The sequence below is a fragment of the Aptenodytes forsteri genome, unplaced genomic scaffold (genome assembly GCF_000699145.1).
Source record: "Aptenodytes forsteri isolate BGI_AS27 unplaced genomic scaffold, ASM69914v1 Scaffold286, whole genome shotgun sequence".
Classification (NCBI taxonomy): domain Eukaryota; kingdom Metazoa; phylum Chordata; class Aves; order Sphenisciformes; family Spheniscidae; genus Aptenodytes; species Aptenodytes forsteri.
This window is the reverse complement of record NW_008794491.1, coordinates 645,508-666,632: the sequence shown is the minus strand read 5'-3', so window position 1 is coordinate 666,632 and position 21,125 is coordinate 645,508. Positions and strand designations below refer to the sequence as shown.

At 46.7% G+C, this 21,125-nt stretch overlaps 1 protein-coding gene across 1 annotated transcript; it reads right to left on the bottom strand.

The window, feature by feature from the left end:
• Window positions 1–1,972: 1,972 nt before the first annotated feature.
• Window positions 1,973–18,748, bottom strand: NRIP2 (nuclear receptor interacting protein 2). The gene is made up of 6 exons (XM_009290924.1): window positions 18,518–18,748; window positions 13,258–13,434; window positions 6,430–6,512; window positions 5,848–5,975; window positions 2,899–2,951; window positions 1,973–2,065 (listed from the first exon to the last, which is right to left on the bottom strand). The coding sequence occupies exons 1-6, from the start codon at window positions 18,746–18,748 to the stop codon at window positions 1,973–1,975; spliced, it is 765 nt and encodes a 254-aa protein (XP_009289199.1).
• Window positions 18,749–21,125: the final 2,377 nt, after the last annotated feature.

Below are 21,125 nucleotides of genomic sequence, written 5' to 3'. Positions count from 1 at the left end.
CGGTTGGAAGCTAGGTGAGTTGCTGCACATAGGAACAGGTGTTTCATCTCTCACAAACAAGATTTTTTGAGTAGAGTTGACCCAGGTACCACAGAGATTCCAGCTGACACACAGGATGGTTTAATACAAGTCTGAAATGTCATTAAAGACCCCTGGGTTTGAGAACCCAGTCAGACATGTAAGTGATACAAATCCAGGAGGAATTACTGGTACTTTGGAAGACAGGCTCATCAAGTAGACATGGGTCTTGACGTAAATGAGAGAACTGTTGGTGGCATTCAGGACATTCATGGAAAGCAGTTCATGCAGCCAGAAATAATCAGATGCACAAATAGAACGGCAAAGAAGCTGCAAGATATGATGACTAACAATAAAAGTCACTAGCTTGATGCAGCTTGTAGAAGGAGCAGATGCCAGTCACACCAACTAACACTAGTAAGTGCATCACAGATCATATCAGCCAGGCTGTAACTCTGCTGTCCTTAGCATGTGTTAAACTACAGAATACTGCATCTGATTTAGGAAAGAACTAACAGAAAAAAGCAAAAATGCATACACAAGTTCTTCGAGAAGCACAACAGAAACAATGCGCAGTTTGATAAAAAAAGAAGACAGCCAGCGGTATTTAATCCAGGAAGATAGGCAAAATGTGGATGTCATGACATTCTAAGGGTGGACAAAGGGATATTGTGCAGAGTTTGGGTAGTGAATCGGTAGTCATGAGACATAGAACAAGCCCTGATCTGGTGCATCTTTCCTAGAGCTAATAAAGAATAGGCTATGTATTTATCATACAGCTATGCTCTGTTAAAAAATTAAAAAAATTTTTTAAAAATAAAATTAAAAAACCCCAACAATTAAGTGACTTAATAATCACCCTGGTCATCCCAGATGAGTTCACAGTTCTCTGACCTGAGCTGATACTGCAAGGAAGTCTAGTTCTTGTTTCATGCAGGAGTAGCAAAGTTGATGGGCTGTGAGATGCTGGGACTTGAGGCTGATGATGTGTCTGTGTCCAATCACTAGATTTCAAGCTGAAAGAAAGGAGCTGACAGAGCAGAAGACTCTGGGCGCTGTAATTCATCGCAGCATTTAAACTGAGTGGCAGGATCTCTGATGATGCAGCAGAGGTGATAGGAATGTAGCTCTAGCAGCTGGAGTGCAGAGAGGAGAGGCCTGGTCAGAAGAACAGGGTGTGCAAGTCTGATTACTACGTATCACACCAAGAGATGATAAGCATTGCCATTCATATAATACAGCTTAGTGGCCAAGGATGCAGTGGCAAAGCACAAGCCCCTGTGAGTGTCCACTGTACTCTAGGCATCTACACTCAGCATTTCTGCAAATGTTTCTTAGAATTAAGAACTCTAAAAGTGTTCTTGCTGCAAGGTTTTTCCAAGAAAATACTTCTGTTCTGCTCTGAGCCAGCAAAAAGTAACAAAATCCAGCTTCTCAGAGTACAGGTGAGGGGACTGGCCACAGAGCCCTTCTCACAAAGAAAGGGGAGTGGAGTCCACTCACATTAAGGCAAAGAGAAGGGGAACATTCATGGCAATCTTTGGAGGCTTTTGGAGAAAGCGCCATCCTCCTGTCCACAGAACAACTGGAGATTGTTCACAGATACTCTCTTGTCTCAGGAGCAGAGAGTATTGTAAAAATAAATCATTAAAAGGGTAGAGTGAATTTAGTACAGAAGCAGAAATTGGAGTGACTAGGGACAGATAGAAAAACAAGAACAAAATGCCCACTCGGCACATGGGGATGAGGAAGAGGGTCCACTGAAAGGAGTGGTATTTCTTAAGATGAGGCACTCCCAGCAACAACAGCTTCCAGCACCCATTTGCCTTATTATCAATTCCCAGTGAATGCCTCAGCCTAGAACTCAGCAAGGTTAGGGGCATGTGAGCCTCACCCTCATCTCTCTCTCATGGCAGCAAGTCTCCTCAGCCCCAGACATGGGGAATGCAGCCAGTCACTGACCAGGCTCTTCAGAGGCATGTAGAAAAGGCAGCTCTTGACTCAGTGCTTTAAATCTCAGGACTCCTTCCTCCAAGTCGATGCAACACTAAAGAAGGGGAGAGCCAGTTACTTTCTGGACATTTCAGATAGCAAATCTCATGATGTCTATGACTGGGGAAAACCTGTATAACCATCAAACAACCCCACTTTGGGTTTGTAGAGACCTTAGAGTTCCCCTCCCTGTTCCCCATGCTGCCTCCTTGCTCCTGTTCCCTTCAATGGATTCCTTTCCAGACCCTTCACAGGGCCATTCCCCTCCCTTCTTCCTATGACTCCCTCTGAGGTGATGTCCTCACATCACTCAGCCATTCAGCACAATGCTTTTCCTGCTTTATGAGTCTGATGTGGCTACAAATACTTGACAGGCAGGAGCAAGCTTGCTGCAGCCATATTCTGAGCCGCCCAGGAGCCAGGCTCAGCAGAGCTGACAAAAGGAGAGGACTCTTTCCACCTGTGTCCAGCTAATGTTGGACACTGAATGTGATCATACAGCTTCATTTGGCTCAAAGCAAGGGCAGAGCTTGTTCACATCTGCCTTCAAAAGGCAACACAGATATAACTCGTGACACAGTGTGCCTTGCCTTTTCTAGTCTCCTCTTCAGTTTCCTCTTCCTGTTTACAACTCATAAGGTCAGGAATACAAAGAATGGGAGATGTGATAGTATCCTATCAAGTGATTCCTTCCTTAAAACCTTTAAGAAGGACTAGAAAGGAATCAATGACTCAGAGCATACTGCAGCCAGCTAAGCAGCTGTGCAACAAGCATTGCAAGTGGCACCCTGGAAGACCTGGCCATAAATATTTCTGATGCTTCCAGCAACCAAATCTTGGAGAACTTGTTGAGACGAGCCCTGCAATAAGCAAGAAGCTGTTCCTTACCTTGAGAGACAACAGAGTCTGGAGACCAATGCAAAACTCCAGCATTTCATCATCTGAGAAGAGAGAAGAGACTGATCAGGCTCAAGACTGTATATATGGCCCCTCTAAAGAAAGTGTGTCTCTCCTATAAGAGGGTGTGGAATATGAGAGTATCTGGTTCATAAAGTTATGTGGTTATGGTCAATTCAGTATAAAGTAAATAACAAATAACAAGGAAAGTGATGAACTAAACACACAAACATTAACAAGCAGGTGGTAACAGTGACAATAACAAAGACCAGCACTCTTCTGCCACTGACTGATGAGCCATTAAAGGAGCTACTTAGGCACAGCCCTGAAGAGGGCCAAAATGAACTTTGTAGCTGGTAAGAGGAGGAAAACATGATTATCATGAGTATTATGAGATATTTGAGGGGGTTTGTGGGATTGTTTGAAACTTACTATGAGATATCAGAAGGGGCTTGTGGGATCATGTAAAACTTACTACGGGCTGTGTAGGGAAAGGGCCAAAGGCAGGAGAAGGCAAGCAGCAGGGTGGATCAGAGAAGAACAAGCATGGAAAAATGGAGAGGATGGGGGATAAGGGGGCCAGTCACATGCAAGCGGGCTGTTGGTCAGTTCACTTGTCTTAGCAAACCCTGCACCTGATGGCCACAATCTAGCCGATCTTCTTATTAAATAATTTTATTAAGTAATTTTTTTTCTGTGTAACCTCTCTATCCTACATGTGACTGCTGCAGGTCTTAAGTGTCAGCAAGTGTAGAAGATGCCACAGGTTAAAGGGCAAATAGCTCTAGATGTCAGCAACTGGAGGGACTGGCATACAAGAGAGGTGCCAGTAACTGAAGGGACCACAGGCCATAGGGCTCATAGGTCTGTGTCAGCAACTGGAGAAGGGGACGTAGCTCACAGGTGCCAGCAACTAGAGAGACCAGTGTGCAAGACAACTCTGGGTGCCCGTAGCTAGGGAAGGGAGCACAGGCCATAGGGCTTATACACCTGAGTGCCAGCAACTGGAGGGACCACAATGTGTGCTGCAAGGTCTAAGTTCCAGTAATTGGAGAAGGACTATAGGTCACAGAGCTTGTAGGTCTAGGTGCCAGCAACTGGAGAGATCAGCATGCAAGGGAGATCTGGGTACTAGCTCTGACCAGGGTCACAGGGGCCTTAGGTTTACAAGCCAGCAGCTGAAGAGGACAGGGCATATGGGTGAGGTCTAAATGCCACTAACTAGAAAGACTTGGGTGTGTCTATATTTCCCCAGTGAATTTAATCCTATATGCTTGTGGTTTTGTATACATAATTAGCTAGCAAACTTCAATCTGGTCTAGCCAGTGAGTAGGAGGAAACCTGCATCTGGGAAGACTCAAGGTCTGGGTCCGTGGCTAGGTAAGGGGCCCAGGGTCCAGAAATGGATATAAGACAGACCTAGAAGCTGTGCTGATATTTGAAGATTCTGTGAATATGAGTGTGCTTATGAATCTAGAGCCTGAGGATGTATGAGCTTCTGCTAGTGAACTTCATTCCTGGTCAGCCAGAGAGGAGGACCAGGACTGGGCTACCAGTGCTGGTAAAGGCACTGCTTTGTGTGTGGTAACCTGTGTGGCTGGCCTTGTCTGTGTCCTCTCCGTATGTGCCTCTCTGGAATATACGTTCAGCCTTGCTACTGTCTGAACCTGCCACTAAGAACATGCATTGGACTGGGCAAGAGTGACCTCCTGGGTCTTAGAGTCATCCATTTGGACTTCAGTGGCAGGGAAGGAGGAATTCCCAGTTCCTGGAGTCTGCAGGATTCAGCAGCTACCGGTAACATCATTAATACTTCCCATGTCTCCTGGATGTCTGCTTGCCCTGTAACCAGTGGCTGTATTTTATAATTTATATGTAACCACATAAGCAAGAGCAGTGCGTGCACAGGGAGATGTAAGGCATAGATGTAGCAATTCTGCTCCTTCCAGGCAGCCATTTCTACATCCCAGCAAAATGGATAGCTGCTACTGGGCTAAATTCACCTGTGCTGGTACTAATACAGTCTCCCCATGAAGGGCAAGAACAAGTAGAGGGGAAACCAGGGAGGAAGAATGAGCTGGAGTGTGGAAGAGGAGGAAGCTCTTTCTAGATGACTAGGAAAGTGGGAAAAATGGACATGAAAAGAGGGAGCAAGGGAGGCCTTGGAAGATGAATAGTAATCATCAAAGATGAGGAGACAGATAAAGGCAAGAGGGTAAAGCTGGAAGACTAATAGGGAGAAAGAACAGGGAAAAAAAAGACGACCAAGTTATTTTCAGCATATGCACAGCTTGATGTAAATGCAGAACATGGAGAGAGAGGAGGAGAAAACAGCCTTTCTGCTGTTTTCTGGGTGTGCTCCAGTGCCTGCTGACTTGACCTTGTCTCCTATGGCTCCTTCCTTCAAAGGGTCCTGCCTGAGGACACCGAGGGAGACTCAGCACTCTGGGGCTACCAGGTTCTTCCAGGGTGCTCCCTGCAGCAGAGGCAGATGAGTACACAGAGAAACACGCTGGAGAATAAGCTGTACCCTCTGTCAGTTTCTCTGATGACTTCCATCCAGCCAAAGACACAAGTGCTCATTCAATAGGAGAACATAGGGCACCAGAGGACTAATCAAGCAACCTGGATAATTTTAAGAAAGGTCCATTTTAGAAGGAAATGAGAATTTTCCACATCCAAAGATGTGGAAAGACCAAAAAGTACCTCATTTCTCCCCACTTTCAATGTCTTCTGTCTTCTCTGTACTCTTCCTGTGCCCTTTGCCTTTGGTTACATTGAGGGTATTCACAGTGCATAATGATCTTGGCCAGCAGTGGAGGGGACCACGTCACCAACCTCCCACCGCATTACTTTTTTCCCAGAGATCCTTTTAAATGCCCTTGGCAGGGCAAGAGGGACACAGGAAAACTGGGGGGAAGGAGGGGCTGGCACTCTCACCTACAACCAGTGCTGAACACAGCACTGTCTCCTGGCCAAATTGCAACTCCATATGTTCTACTCGGCCAACAACGCTGGGGATGGGAAGAGAGAGGTCTCCACAGTCCATGGCAGACACTTCTTCCAGCCTGTGGGACACAAGATGTGTTATTGCCTCAAGTGGGGGAAGGGGAGAAAAAACAGAACTTCTCACTGATGGCAGTACTTCTTGGTCTCATTGGGAACAGGCCCACAAGAGGAAGGAACTCTTTCATACAGCATGTCTGGAGGCAGATTCCACAAGCAAAACCATAAGGCGCTGTCCTCACCGCTGAGGCTAACCATCAGCTGGGCAGCTTTGCCCTGCAGTACACACAGACAGAATGACATAGCTCTGCCTCCTAGTCTGGGGTCTGCACAGAACTTTGCCAGTGCTTCTGATGCCTTGCCCTGTAGCCCACCCTCTGCATCTTCTCCTAAACAGCCATGTGCACATACAAAGCTGCTAGTAATTATCACTGGGGCTGGGAGTCAAGAGTGCCTATGTTCTTGTCATAGGTTTTCTTTTAGCCACCCCTCCTTTTCTACTGTGCAAAGACTTACCCCAGCTGGTTTAAACAGCTCTTGGAGATGAGATTTGGTAGACACCCAGTGTTAACAGTCGCTTTCAATACCTGACCTTGGCACTAGAAAAAACAATAACAGATAATTACTGTGGGCTCAAAATCGGCATACCCACTCCTCCAACAGTGTGACAATCCCTTAGACCTTCCTTAGCAACGCAGCCAAAGATGTGGTGTTTTAGGCAGTAGTCAGAAGGCAGGAGACTCATCCAAGACAATGGTGGTCTCCCCAGTGCTCTGCAAACCTCTGCCAAAGGCTTCTTTTTGAATTTGTCTTCTTTAAGTTGTGTTTGATTGCCCAGACACTTCTCTGTTATTAGCAACTTTAACTTAGCAGTATTCCACTCAAAAGATGCATAACTAGTGAATTTTTTCAGAAAACCCACATGGACTTTATTAGCAGAGCAATAATTGATATGACAAAAGCTTCTAAAGTAATATAAGCATGTGCTACAGCCTTTGTAGGTTTCCTCTCTCCATTTCTTCTGGTGTCACAGGGAACAATGTTCCAGGGCTAGACGCCTGTTCTCAGTTGAACAGCTTCCAGAGGGAGAAGTCTGTGGGTGAAGCAGGAGCACCCAGGACAAGCTTCCCTGAGAAGAGCTTGAATTTAAGGCAGTTCCCAAGATAACTGACACATCCAAGTGACTCTTAAATCCAAGAAACAACCTAATCAAGAGGTGTCTATTTTGTGTGGGGCTTGCATTAAGTTTCTAGACAGCTCTTTAAGGAAATATGATATGAACACTACAACTACAATATTCACAGCTGGTGTCATCAAGCAAAGGGAGAGACTGGATGCTCTGCACCCAAGTCACCTCTGCATGATCATACTGGAACAATCCCCAGTGCCTTGCCCACTTCATTTCTTCACCCCTTTGCACTTGAAAGGGAACAGGAGATGTGGTTGCCATCTGTTTTCTGTCCCCTCTGCACAGAGGTGCTGAAGTAACAGCAGGTCTCATATATGGTAGAGGTCTGAAAAAATAGGGTTGTCAAGGACATCAGTAAGACTTATGTTCAGGAAAAAAAGGAGGAGCAGGACTTAGTAAAAGAACTGGAAAAGATGGAGTAACTGCCATCTACAAAATATGGCTTGCACCTACATACATACATGGTGCCTAACCATACCCATTCTTGACAGCCTAGTTCTTCAAGGCTCTGTCTTGCACCAACACCCAAAGAAAACCCAACTACAAAGTTTCCCTCTTGGGAGGCTCATTTTTCTCCTGCTATCATTTGTATTTTTCCTATGATTCCTTCTCTTTCACCCACTATGGCACTCAGTGCCATGAGCTGCTCAGAAGCAGCAACAGACCTCCCACCGCTCCTCTATCCTTATGCTCATTCCTGATGAGCTTAAATGCTTTGAACACCTTAAGCAGATCAGCATGACCATCAGGGACTCAGTGCAGCACCAGTAGGGTCAAGAAAAATGTCTCAATTTCCTGATTTCTTAACTAAATCTGTTTATGATTATTACATGGGTTAATCATCACAGAGAAGCTACATCCAGTATTTCCAAGATTTCATTTTCAAACATGCGCTATTTGTGAGTTATTATAAAGAGAAAGGAGAAAACAACTCCTGTGAGAAATACTGGAATGCTGCAAACAGACACAACACCAATAGTAGCTTGAGTGCTAATTGCACTCAAGGCAACCTCAGAGAGTGCATGCTGGAAACTTCAAGTCTGTTTTGTCTTGGAGCTCTTCCTCTGGTCTAAACTGCATCTGCAGTACATCAGTCTAGAGAATTTCATCATTCTGAACATTTAGATACACCATATTACCAGAATGGCCATTTAGTTGAGCAATTCTCAAGAACTGCAAGACCACTGGAGCTAGAGATCTCAACCTATTTTGTTTTACAGAGTTCATCAAGAATCATGTAAGACTCATATATGTATATATGATGTATATTTAAATAACATCAGTAGTTTTAGAAGGATGAGCATTCACCATGTGCGGCCTCATCCAGGAACAAGGAGAGCAGTGCTCAAGCAGTATCTATACAGAAAATATGCACAGGTGCATATTTTCAACAGCTCCTGATTTGGTTATTATACTTTTTCTTCTTTAATGTAAAAAAGCATGTCTTATTCATAAAGAATTATGTCCAGTTAATTAACAGTCCCGTGTGACTGCAAACAGTTGTGACTTCTTACAACACCCAAGTGAGGCATATAATGCTAAATACTTTAGGAAAGCCAAAGCCAAGACAGACCTCACAAACTTCTGGCTGCCAGCACTGTGCCTTCCCCATTATATCATGTGCTTCTCACAGTCTCAGCCACACTGGCAACTACATTCAATCCAAGGCTGCTCTTTGGCACATGTTGTGGAAATTGCCACAGAACTACAAAGTCACAGGTTGGGAGAACACAAAACTTAACCGACCTGATACCAGCTGGAAGATTCATGAGAGTCTCACAGAGAAACCAGCCCCCAGAAGCTCTCTCTTGCAGTTCTTTGCACATTCATACAGGAATATTCCCCCAGCTCCTTCACAAATGAGCAGTCCCATTTTACTTCGGAGCAGCTTGAACTACCGTCCCATGGTAATACTGATCACACATGACAGAGCTGGTAGGAGATCCACCTGAGCTGCTGCCTGTTCCCGGAATGCACACCAGTTCTCTTGCCCTTCGTTCATGTATGCCTCCTGCCTCTTGGCACAAATCTGCTCTAAGCAAGTGGGGGAGCATGCTAACGCCTCACAGAAGGGGAAGAGCTGCAAAGCACTCTATTTAGAAGCTCCTGACTTTGGCAATACTTCTGCTTGTTCAAGAAAAACCATTGCCGCCATGGCTCCAGGCTGCCTGGCATGTCAAGTTTAAACATTCAGGACTAGAAGTAGTGCCTGCCCATAGAGGTCCCCAAGGCCAACTGAAGAGATCCCACCTTACCTCATGACAACAGCTGTTTGTGACAAAAGCTGGTATTACTAAGTCCAGGCTTCTAGAGAGAAAACAGCCTGGAAATTGACTGAACCCAGATGACAGTCCTTTATCCCTACCCATGGCAGGGGGGGTTGGAACTAGATGATCTTTAAGATCCGTTCCAACCCAAACCATTCTATGATTCTATGACAAAATGCCTCTCCTTCTGCTTTTAAAGCTCTGTAATGTCTGTGCTGTCTGGTCTTCACTGACACATCAGCCCTGCCTGGAAGGATTTTGGCCAGACTAAGCAAGGCCACAAGGCAAGAGGCAAAATAAAGCACAAAGTGCAGATACATGCTAAGCATCTCCCTCTTCATCCTCTGTACTGTGCTTCATAGAAGAGGCTTCCCTGTGCCTCCTCGCTACCTAAGCAGGTATATTAGCCATGAGTGTCAGGTCAGGTATGCTACCACATCTGCCCAGACTGCAACCTGCCAACTGTCCAGCTGAATCAGCTCTTCCTCATTCACAGGCATTCTATCAGCTCTTCAGAAACAGAAGACCTGGAGTATGGATAGCAATTGCTAAGGAATCACTTTGGGAGCAGGCAGACCTGAGATGCATGAACTGTTAGCACTGTTGTGATAGTAAACCTAAACTGTATCGCTAGGCAGATTCTTGAGTTTTGTTTCAGAGCAAGATGGGAAAGTTGCTAGTTAGAAACTTGCTAGGATATAACAGGACAGTGATTATTCTGTAGAAAACATTTAATCTCATTCAGTGGTAAACAGCCCTGCACACTTATCAGCTCCAGCAGCCTCACAAAAGCTATCCAACTTCCAATTATACTACTATTTGCCCAGAGAACTCACCAGGAGCCTGAGGAGAGTCCTTGGTCCAGCATACCACAAATATAATGCAGATTAGGTAAGGAGTACACTGCAAGACTTCTTGGACTAAGAGGACTTTTCATCACATTACCCGCTCTCATCTCTGCCTCAGAATTTTCAGTCTGTTACTACCAGTCACCATTAGTCTTCACCTAAAGGCAAATTATGGGGATTTCCATGAAAGAGAAAGAGGGGAGGGGAATCAGCAGGGATTACCATTTATAAAGAGCTTTGTTTTCTGAAATAATGTCAGTTCCAAAGTCAAGAAGTTGCTTTAACCAACGAAGGTTGATTAATCCCAGGTTGCTTTGACACAGAGGAAAAGCAGACTTGGACAGCAGTGGAATCTTTCAGCATCTATTTCCAAGTGAACAAGAGACAAGCCTCACCACAAAAAACAACAGCTTGATTTTACGATGCAGATGCCAGTTATGGCAAGCTTTCCAAAGTGCTTTGCAAAAACTGCCACAAAAAGGGGCAATTCTGCTGAAGTACCATGTGAGCAACCCACCTAAGTAAATAGGAGGGTGAGTGACTCTGCAGTACAACTATTGTAGACTGGGTCTGTCTGTGATCTCTGAAACTTAAAAAGGCCTAAGGCACAGGGCAACTATAACCAGTTAGAGTGAAAACACTTATTGCCTGAATCTCCCTGTATCACTGAAGTCTACATATATTCAGCTTTATTTCCTAGTCAAGTTCAGTTACTAGTCAGGTGATGCATTTGTTACCACTTCGAAATTTTCAGCATACTTGCCTGAGTGTAAATGGAAACTTTATGCTGGTAGATGATCTTTTCTCGGGAGCTGCTGTCAGACAGAAGAGACTTCACTGGGGTCGTGTTCCATTTCTAATAAAAACTACACCATAGTCAAGCAGCTCTCCAAAAGGTACCAGCTCACCTCTCTGGTTAAAATGAACTGGCAGCCTGAGTGCTATTTCCTGCCATAGATCTGTTACTTACAGGCGAGGCTTTTTGAAGTTCACAAATGTGAACATGAAAAGCAGCAAGCCTAAAAAGAAGGGAAGGAGAGCTTCCCTTCCTTCAATGTAAGAAGATTAAGTGTGACAAACAGTGACTGGCTCTTAAGAAGGACAGAAAAAGAGAGAAATGCCTGTGCAGAAGGTATCAAGTTCAGGAAGAGTTAAGCGCAGCACTAGACCTATTTTCTTGACTGTGATGTTCATTAATCTTCCTCCATGAAGGAAAATGTAATGTGTGTGACAGCTGGGATACAGTCCATTAGAAACACAAAAGGGGAACGAGTAGTGGACTCTGATGCTGAGTTAGCTACTGCCCCTGGGATATGATACCTATGCATGCCTGTCCTTGTTCGATGTACATGCCTGGCAAAAAAACACCCTTTATCATTGAGTTTCCTCTTACAGAACAATACAGAGCGGTGATTAAAGAAAAAGAAACACCTTCATTTGCTCAAAAAAAGACTCCAGCTGTTTGGAGAAATTACACTGAGAGTCATTCATCCTACTAGTCTGTTTTCCCAAGTGTGGTTATGTTAACATAGCTGCATCGAAGTCTAAAACCCAGAGCAAGCAATGACTAACTGCAACAGTGAAGGATGGAAAACAAACCAGACAGTGGCTTTGCATGGTCCTGAGACACCCGATCTGAACATTTCAGAACCTTGCTACGAGGCTGTGTTCATGTGTGTTGTGGTTTAACCCCAGCCAGCCCCACACAGCCGCTCGCTCACTCCCCCCCCGTGGGATGGGGGAGAGAATCGGAAGGGTAAAAGTGAGAAAACTCGTGGGTTGAGATAAAGACAGTTTAATAGGTAAAGCAAAAGCCGCGCACGCAAGCAAAGCAAAACAAGGAATTCATTCACTGCTTCCCATCGGCAGGCAGGTGTTCAGCCATCTCCAGGGAAGCAGAGCTCCATCATGTGTAACAGTGACTTGGGAAGACAAACGCCATCACTCCGAACATCCCCCCCTTCCTTCCTCTTCCCCCAGCTTTTAGTTGCTGAGCGTGACTCTATAAGGTGTGGAATATCCCTTTGATCAGTTGGGGTCAGCTGTCCCAGCTGTGTCCCCTCCCAACTTCTTGTGCACCCTCAGCCTACTCACTGGTGGGGTGGGGTGAGAAGCAGAAGAGGCCTTGACTCTGTGTAAGCGCTGCTCAGCAATAACTAATACATCCCTGTATTATCAACACTGTTTCCAGCACAAATCCAAAACATAGCCCCATATGAGCTACTATGAAGAAAATTAACTCTGTCCCAGCCAAAACCAGAACAATGTGATAATTAATGGTGACAACTGAATTTTCAAAGGTATATGTGTTTTTCCTGGAAGTGTAGACTTTACACTCTAACATGTGAGATGTTCTTTAGGACAGGTAACTGAAATAAACACAGTTTTAAAATGGATTTTTTATACCAGGTCTATATCTTGGTGAGTGTCATATCTGCATATTACTGAACAGCTCTAACCATGCAGCCCTCTTTCATGGGGCATAGCTTTTGGATGTGCTTTCTTACCTACAGGGGCCAGGGAGGAGTGTGTTCTGCTGTATCAGAGGATATAAGAAGAAAAGGCAGCTAAAGATACTGCTTCTATCAAGAAATGCAACAGTGCTAATTCAGAGCACAGTTAGCCACTTTCTTAGGATGTCCTTTGACACCTGAGGGAATCAGACCAGACTGGATCTAGTAAGTGTAAATCAACTAGGGGCACCTGTCTTAAAGTGATAAGGAGACATTCCTTGCTTCTGTGTGCAGTTACGAAATACCTCATATCATGGGAAAGCTGGCCTCCAAAGGAAGGAGATGTGATTAAGGTAATTTATCTTCAAATATGGACAACTAGAATGCATGTGACAGAAAGGCCTTCCTCTGTCTGTTGGAAGAACTGAATCCAAACTCTAGGAGAGGCCGTGTGGGAAATCTGCTCTCTCTGGCTGCAGCTGGCTTTGCAATTAATAACTTAGCATGGCCCTTGGGAGTGGGGCAGCTGGAACTCATTGAGCATTTGCCATCACTGTGAAAGCAGCAGCAGCATGTTGTTGCCTTACCTGGCACTGTATTAGCAGGGGTGAAGTCTCTTTTCTCCTGTCCTCTCCCTTTTCCATCTTTTCATCCTGGTCTTTTGCCAGCGGAGATTGAACCCATGCAGACTGAACCCTGGTCTCGCCCCGCAGCTTGTTCAGATTGCCTTCCAAGAGGCGCCGCTGGACCACGCTATGTGGCTGCTGTCTCCATCACAAAGAAAGAGAAATCCCAGCTAAGTATGGAGCTAAGGACAAGGACATTTGCTAGACCAGGGAAGCAGATTGCAAATGCTTGACCCAACTGATCATCCTGATGAAAGACAGGCTTATCCCAAAAAACTTTCTTTAAATCCCAAGGCTTTTTTTGTAGCCACTAAGGTGATGTTAAAGTGTTGGGTTGTCTGTGACAGGCAGGTCTCTGGGATGCAATTGTTGGAGGAGAAGAACATATCTGATGCATGATCTTGCCACACATACCTGTTCCTTCAGCTAAACATGCACTCGGCAGTCTCATACCTGTTCAGGTACTGCAATACCCTACCTGGTGGGTGTGTGCTGACATCCAGCCAGGCAAATTCCCAACTTCTAATGTGGGAGGTGATGGGGGACGCAGCATGTGTGTGATGTACATGTGGGTAAGAAGGCAGGACTCCAGAAATTTTAGGTGTACAAGCAATTATTTGTAGTGAAGTGGGAAGCTTCCCCTGCACAGGAAATTAAAACTAGCTTCTAATGTTCTTTGGAGTCTGTCTCTGCTCCCTTCCATGAGAAGTGATACTATTTTGACTCCCTTCCTAGTTGGGGGAGCATCTATGATGCCCTATGTTGTTCACAGCTAGAAAGGAGTGCCATCAGCCAGATCAACGGCTGAAGGAACTTTATTCCTATCATCTCATGTATCTCATTCATATCTCATGTATCTCGTATTCCTATCTCCTTTCTTCTGGGTGGAAGAAGGGGAGGTGCACCAAAAGGGAAGAAAAATCGTGAAAACCTTCTTATCCCAACATTGCATACACATACAGGAAAGTGTTGCTTTGGAAAGAAAGCTCCCTTTGTCATCAGCTTGATGCTCTAGTTTTTGCCCAATGTTGATCTAGTGCCTCCAGTCCCTGCACAGCTACTGAATCAACAATGGGCAGCATGAATGAAGTAGGCCTGTTGGAGGTAGCTTTGTCCTTTCTCCATGTACTTGGCCCCATGGCCCTTCTCCAGGAGAGTGGCTGCTCAGAGCTGACAATAACGTTCTCAGTAACAACTACCTATGTGAAGAAAGGCAATGAATCTAAAGGGGCTAATGTGCTACAGCATAAACTGTTGCTTTTATCTTTCTCAAAAAAATCAACTTTCAGATGGTGCAGCAGTTTTATGTAGGATCTTATCAATGTGCAGGCCAAACATTTGAATTAGACCAGACCTGCCAATGAGTTGGCTGTATTAACCCTACAGGGTGTGTGTGCTTCAGACTAGCTCTATGTTTGGTCAGAGGGCTGAGGCCGGGGCAGTGTGTAAATTGCAACTCGAAGCATACTGACTTGTCAGTTTTGCCCAATGGTTGGAGTGGGAGAGCTGTTACTGGCTCTTTGGTTGCACTCAGCATTGCTCTTTGCAAGGTGCTGAGTCCCTCATGCCTCTTTTTCCCCATCACTCCAGGGACAAGAGTCAGATCATTCACATGCTGCATGAGAGACACTGCAGTAGTTGAAAAAGTGAGGTAAAAATATCCCTCTGTTCCCCATCTTTTCCCAGCCTACTGTGCAGGCCCATGGTACAGCTGGCTGTTGTACTTCACTCCCTAAATACTCTGAGCACAGTGCCAGTTTGGCTGCCAGCTAACATCTGGGCCATGGGAAAAGGGCAGGGAACCGACAGGGGGTCTCCAAATTCCCATCCTCCCTCCTGTCTCCTCTCACAATCTGGCATGCAAAGGACCTTTCCCTCTCCCCGCAACCTTTCCCACAGAAAGAGCAGGCTCTTTGCAGCTGCCACCTCTGTCTCCTTCTTGTCACTCAGGCTGGGAAGAGGCCAAGCACTGGTGGGGAGTAGCTGAGCTTTGGGACTGTGGAGGAATCTGATTCAAGAGGAGACTCCTGGGGCCCTCCCTGTCTTCTGTCTCACCAGTGAGACAGAGAAGTGGAGACCATTGTCTCTCTTGCGCTGGTAAGAAACAATGAGATGAAGGGGATGGTGAGGGAGGACCTGAAGGGAGTTGTGGCCAGCAGCTGGAAGGGAGGCCCTCTCAGGACTCTTAGAAGGGTCAGAGCGGGTTCCCAGTGCAACCTATCAGGTTCAGGCTCTCCAATGTGAAATCTCAAGGCCTTGCTATGATTAGTGAAGTGGTATGAGCTGGGGATCTTGATTTTTGGGAGGGGAGAAGCCAGATCTTCAGACCTTCTTGGTACTTTCAGAATATTTTAGCTCATGCAGCTACTTTTTTTTTTTGCCATTTAAAAAAAAAAAGTGTCATGCTTGTGGTTGTTATAAAGCTGGAAATGTGAGGTCTCCACTGAAATGTATAATTACTCATTGTTGGAGATGTGATGGGCACATCAAATCCCAGACACTGCTGGATGCATTGCCTAAGCTGAATGCACACTCAGAATACACAGGAAAGAGTGGCAAAAAGTAACAACCTGACTTTGGCTGTGTAAGAAAATGTAGGGTTTTTTAAGTGACATGGGACCTTGCTCTAATTTTAGGTCACGTGGGGCTGCCACAGCTGGAGTCTCTGGCACTGTCAGTAGAGACATGTTTTGGGGAATTAATTAAACTCTCCTCCCAGTGTAAGTGCTACAGGACTCTGGGGTGTTTTGCACTCTCTCCAAGATCAACCTCTCTAGCACTTCCTGCTGCTGCTTTGTTTTCAGCCCTGCATTCCTGTCCTCCAGGAGGGAGATAGATCAATTTAGGAAACAGAGATGGAGTTTTGCATGGGGCTGGAGGAGCGCCTGAAAGCATATTTTGGACTCTGATTTGCAGCCCCCAAAACATCACAGCGATATCACAGTGGCCCATCAAGTTGCAGGGACTGCTGAATTGCTTTTGGAAATCTAAGGCCTGGTTCTTTTCTTGCTCCAAGGTAAACCAGAAACGGAGGTACCGCAGCTACCGCATTGACCCCAGGTATGGCACTACGTGTGCGAACTTTGCACAGGTGTCACACTTTATTTTGTGTCTTCTAACACCAGTGCAAAATTTCCATGGCAGAAAAGATGTTATGCTTTATTCACTGCTCCCTAGCTCCATGGTAAAAATGTTTCGGCCATTCTGTTATGGACCAAACATGAACTATGCAGTGGTTTTGAGTGACCGAATGCCATCTGCATATGAGGAAGTCTCCTGCCTAACATGGTTAATTTGACCAGGACAGCTGCTCGTGGTAAGCGATTCGGACAAGGCCTGTCTCACTCAAGCAAGCATTTGGGGCTTCAGAGTGCCAGCCTCTGGAGGCCACGGCTGCCACCCGTACTGTGTAGGACTCTCACAGAGGCCTCTGACTGGCACCACAGTTGTCATTTTGGGGCATGGTGTTGACAGGAGTCAATTCCAAAGCAAAGCAGGTAGACATGTTTCTCTCTGCCTTCGTGGCTGGGCTCAGCAAACACGCACTAAAAGACTCACAAGTGGCTCCTCCTCATTCCCTGCCAAAAGCTGTACAAGGGAGAGCCCAGGGGTATGTCTGGCTATCCCCTCCTGAGGAGATGTTTCAGCTGCAACACTGCAGGGCATGAAGGGCCAGTGCTAGTCTGCCCATGCTGCCAGCCTGAACGGGGCCCTTCAGGCTCCAGTGTGGCCAGACCTCCTTCCCCACGGGGAGCAGAGGCCCTGTGCCTTGCTAACGCAACATTTACGTGACTCCCCTCTTGTACTTCAGACAGCAACTGTGTTCAGTGCCAGAGGGACGCTCAAGACTAGTCCCTGCTGAAAGCCGTGTGTGGCTGTGAAGGTCTGGCAGAGCATGACGTGACAGCTCAGGGTGACTTTGAGGAGCCACCCTTGACCCTGCTGAGCCAGGGGCTCTCAGCAGCAGCCGAGGCAGCTGCGGGGAGGGTGGTGGGAGCAGGAGGGTGCGCCGGCATGGGTACATGGCACTGACCCCTCGTCTACGTGTGGCAGAGCCGCTGCACCCGAAGGTCTCAGCAAGGGGATAGCTTCCATTCAGGCCCAGTGCCTGGGACCCTGCCTGTCCCGCACATGTGGGACCCTGTCTGTCCTGCACACATGTGCCCCTGTGTGCAGCGGCGCCTCACTGCTGGCAGCCATGGGGCCTGCCACAGGAGCCGGGAAACAACCAGAGGAGATACACACACATGAGCATCCATGGTGTTGCTGTGTTGGTCTGAGGATACAGAGGGAAGCATGGGCTGCAGGGAGGGGCAAGATCTTTTATGACCCCCACTGGCACAGCTGGACTAAATGGTTGTGTCCACATCATGGGCCAGACCCAGGCCCTCTTTTGGGAAAATGGTTTAGACCTCTGCATCCTTCAGGAGTTAAACTCCACAGCAGAGAGAAGTTAGACAGCAAAACTGCCAGAGCAAGGGGGAGATGCGTCCAGTTAAGCCAGCAAGAGATCCCGTGGGAAACTGCTCCCTGCCTTGGGGAAGTCCCCCCAGACCACAGACTGCCCAGGCTCCTGGAACAGATCCCCTCCCTGATGCCTCCTGCTCCACATCTCCACAAGGAGACACCCACAGGCCTCACTCCTGTGCCTCCTCCCCAAAGGTGTTATCGACGGGTCCTGGCCACTGCAGCTGCCCGTGTGCCTGGCTAGCAGTCCTGCCCTGTGCTTGCTCCTCCGGAAATCCAAAGAGTGGGGGGAAAGAGAATAGTGCAAAAAGGTGACAAGGTCAAACATAGGCTTCTTGGAGTTTCATGAACTGTGCTTCCCTCCCTGCTGAGTCCAGAAAGGAGTGTGCTTTTGAGCTGGATCATGCAGGTATACATGGGGGCTTTCAGAGATGTCCCACATGGAAACATACATGTCAGATGAACAAATGTATGTACCGGGTGAGTGGAAAGTTGGATCCCAGGAAGTCCTTCCAGTCCATGTCTGCCTGCCTCTGTGAGGAGTTTGATCCCTATGGGGATGCATGGGAAGATGGATACAAAAAAAATGAGCAATTCATTCTTTCCCCTCAGCCTGACCTGCTCCTAGATGATGCTGACGGGAAGTTTCATCTCTGCTGAACCCATGACCCTTTCATAAAGCCTGGCAGCAGTTCCCAACTATGATGAGCCTGTTAGGAGGACCCCCTCCCAAATGGGGTCCCACTGGACTCACCAGATCCTTGGAGGTGCCAAGCCTTGTCAAGCCATCCAGGGGCAGCAGGTCAGCAGAGTCCTTGTGCACAAACTGGGTGGCCTGTTTAAGGCGCCTCTTCTGTTGCAGAATAGCTTTGTTCCTCAGCTCCATCTCACATTCCTGTCGCTCCAGGTCAGGAGTACCCTCACTCTGCTTTTCCTCCCGGTCTCCTTGCCCCAGTGGCAGGGGGCAGTTCTTCCTTGTGCTCATGGTGAAGATTCAGACAGAACAGGTCCTTCTTGGTATGCTGGGGGGTTCCCTGCACTCGTCTCCTGGTGTTTGCTCTCTTGAGGCTGACTCGTTTTTTGGGTTCTTTTCCTTTTCCTTCCCCACAGCTCTCCTTCTCTCTCTTTTCTGCCTTTCTTCCTGCTCTCTTAGTTATCACCCATCTCTGAAGTGTCTCTGTGCCTTTTTCTCCCTCTGTCCTCTCCACTCTGCCGGTGTCCCTCTGCTCCCCACCTCTTCCTCTCCCCCTCTTCTCCTGCCCTGACTGCAGCTCTGCCTCTTCCAGTCGGTGGGTCCCTGTCTTAACAGAAAAAGCCCCACGTCAGAAACCGATTTCCATAAATTACAGCAGAGCCGGCAAGATGCTCCGGCTGGAAAAATCCAGCAGCAGAAGGATGGCCCCGCTGTTGGGGGCTGGACTTACCTCCCTCGGGCTGTGCACACGCACGCGCGCGCGCGTGTGTGTGAGTGCGTGTGTGTAGACTGCCTGTCCCCCCCGATATGCTGAAGAGACAGTAAATCTCTCAGTGGCAGGCTGTGCAGTTCAGTGTCTCTGCTGGGGGCGCTTTGACGCATCTCAGTGAATCTGTAAATATTGGCAACAACATGGTTCAGTCTAGGAGATGATGCAGTGCCTTGGTAAATGAGAGAGAGCATCCGCCAAAAGGCTCCTGGCAGGCATGCCCAGTCTCATTTCTGCAGTGTTACGCATTTGGAATAGGCTGCACTGAAGGATTTTACAGTGTAGCTTGAACGAAATGCTGAAGGAGTGGTTTCTGCTTCCGGCCAGGGCAAATGTATTGGGCCTGACTCTGCCCTCATTTTTCACCCCTCTCCATCTAGAGCCGAAGTTGCAGAAGCCTAAAATCACTGGCTTGTCGATACCAGTGGACTTGACTCCCTGTTTACAGTAAGAGTATGCTGACATTGCTGCAGTGTGGGATGTCTGGACCAGGGCAGACATCCCTCCTCTCAGGGGAGAGAGGACATGGCAGAGCTCACTTTTTCAACTTTCTGCCTTGTCCTGCTTGAAACTATAAGTTTCAACTTGAACTGAAGCTGCTTTATTTTGAGCCCTTTTCACTGGTGAATGCACTGCCCCAGTAAGCACCAGTTCTGATGTCACGTACAGAGGAGGAAACTGAGTTTTACTCAGCTGTGAAGCTGAGGACAGCATTACCTTTCTGTGAATGTCATCTGGGGGTGAAATAGCTTTCATGTACAACATAGAAGGAATAGCAGCAACAGACGATGAAAGTTACAGCAAAAGGAGGCTTTCTGTTGCTCCCTTTCTTTTTTTCCAGCTTAGTAATGTGACATTCCAACATTACTGATACCAATAATTTCTATGTTCTAGATTGTATATAAAAATATAACCCTGAGTTTGCAATGTTAGGAAGTAAATCCAATGGTCCATGTACAAAGATGAGTCCAGTCAGCCACTGTGAGACCTCAGTGTGGTCACAGAAACTACAAAAAAGTTGGCCTCAGTGCAAAGCAAACCATGTTGTTTACCTTTTACTCCCTGCTAATCATCACAGTGTTAGCATTTCTCTTGGGATCTTTGGTCCTCAAATGTTAGAATGGAGGCTGGTCATTTTTAGAGTTATTCTAAAATTTGACGAGATTAACCTTTTTGTTCCCAGAATGATAACTGCTTTACACAAGGTATCACGGTTCCCACAGCACCAACTTGCAGAACCAGATTTGGCAGGAATGGGAGTAGAAATATATTCTAATTGCTTTACACTATAAGGCCAAACTCCAACATCATAATGCAGGCAGAGTCCCATCAAGAACTCAGCAGATCTGTCTTCAACTGTCCTTGTCTCTCTGCAAGCTGAATTAAGAGAATTTAAATAATGGATATTCCCAGGGAAGCTGTGTTCCCACGGTCTTGTTTTCTTGCCTCTAGGTTGTCATAATTCCTGATTTACACACACTTTTGACCTCTTGTGGCCTCACTGAGCATCCTCTGAGTGTTGTTATCAAGTCCTTTAACCATCCCCATAAACCAGTACTGAATCATGTACCTCTACGCTCGCACAGGGCCCTGTTTCCCCTCCTGCAGACTGTGAATTCCTCAGCAGGCCAGCCTTGACAAGGCAGCTCTGCTTCTGCTGGCAGCAGTGGCAGTGCCAATTTTCTTAAAGCCTCAGAACAGACCTTAAAACTACAAAGTAGAACAGAACATCTTGGGACCAGATCCCCTACAGTCCCTGCCTTGTAACCTACGGGCAGAGTTACACAATTTCTGACAAGATTGTCTCCCACCTTGGATGTGTGTATGGGCATGAAGAGGGGAGAGCATTCATAGTTCCCAGTCCCAGTTCCTCCTTGCAGCTAGCCACCCTTTATTTGT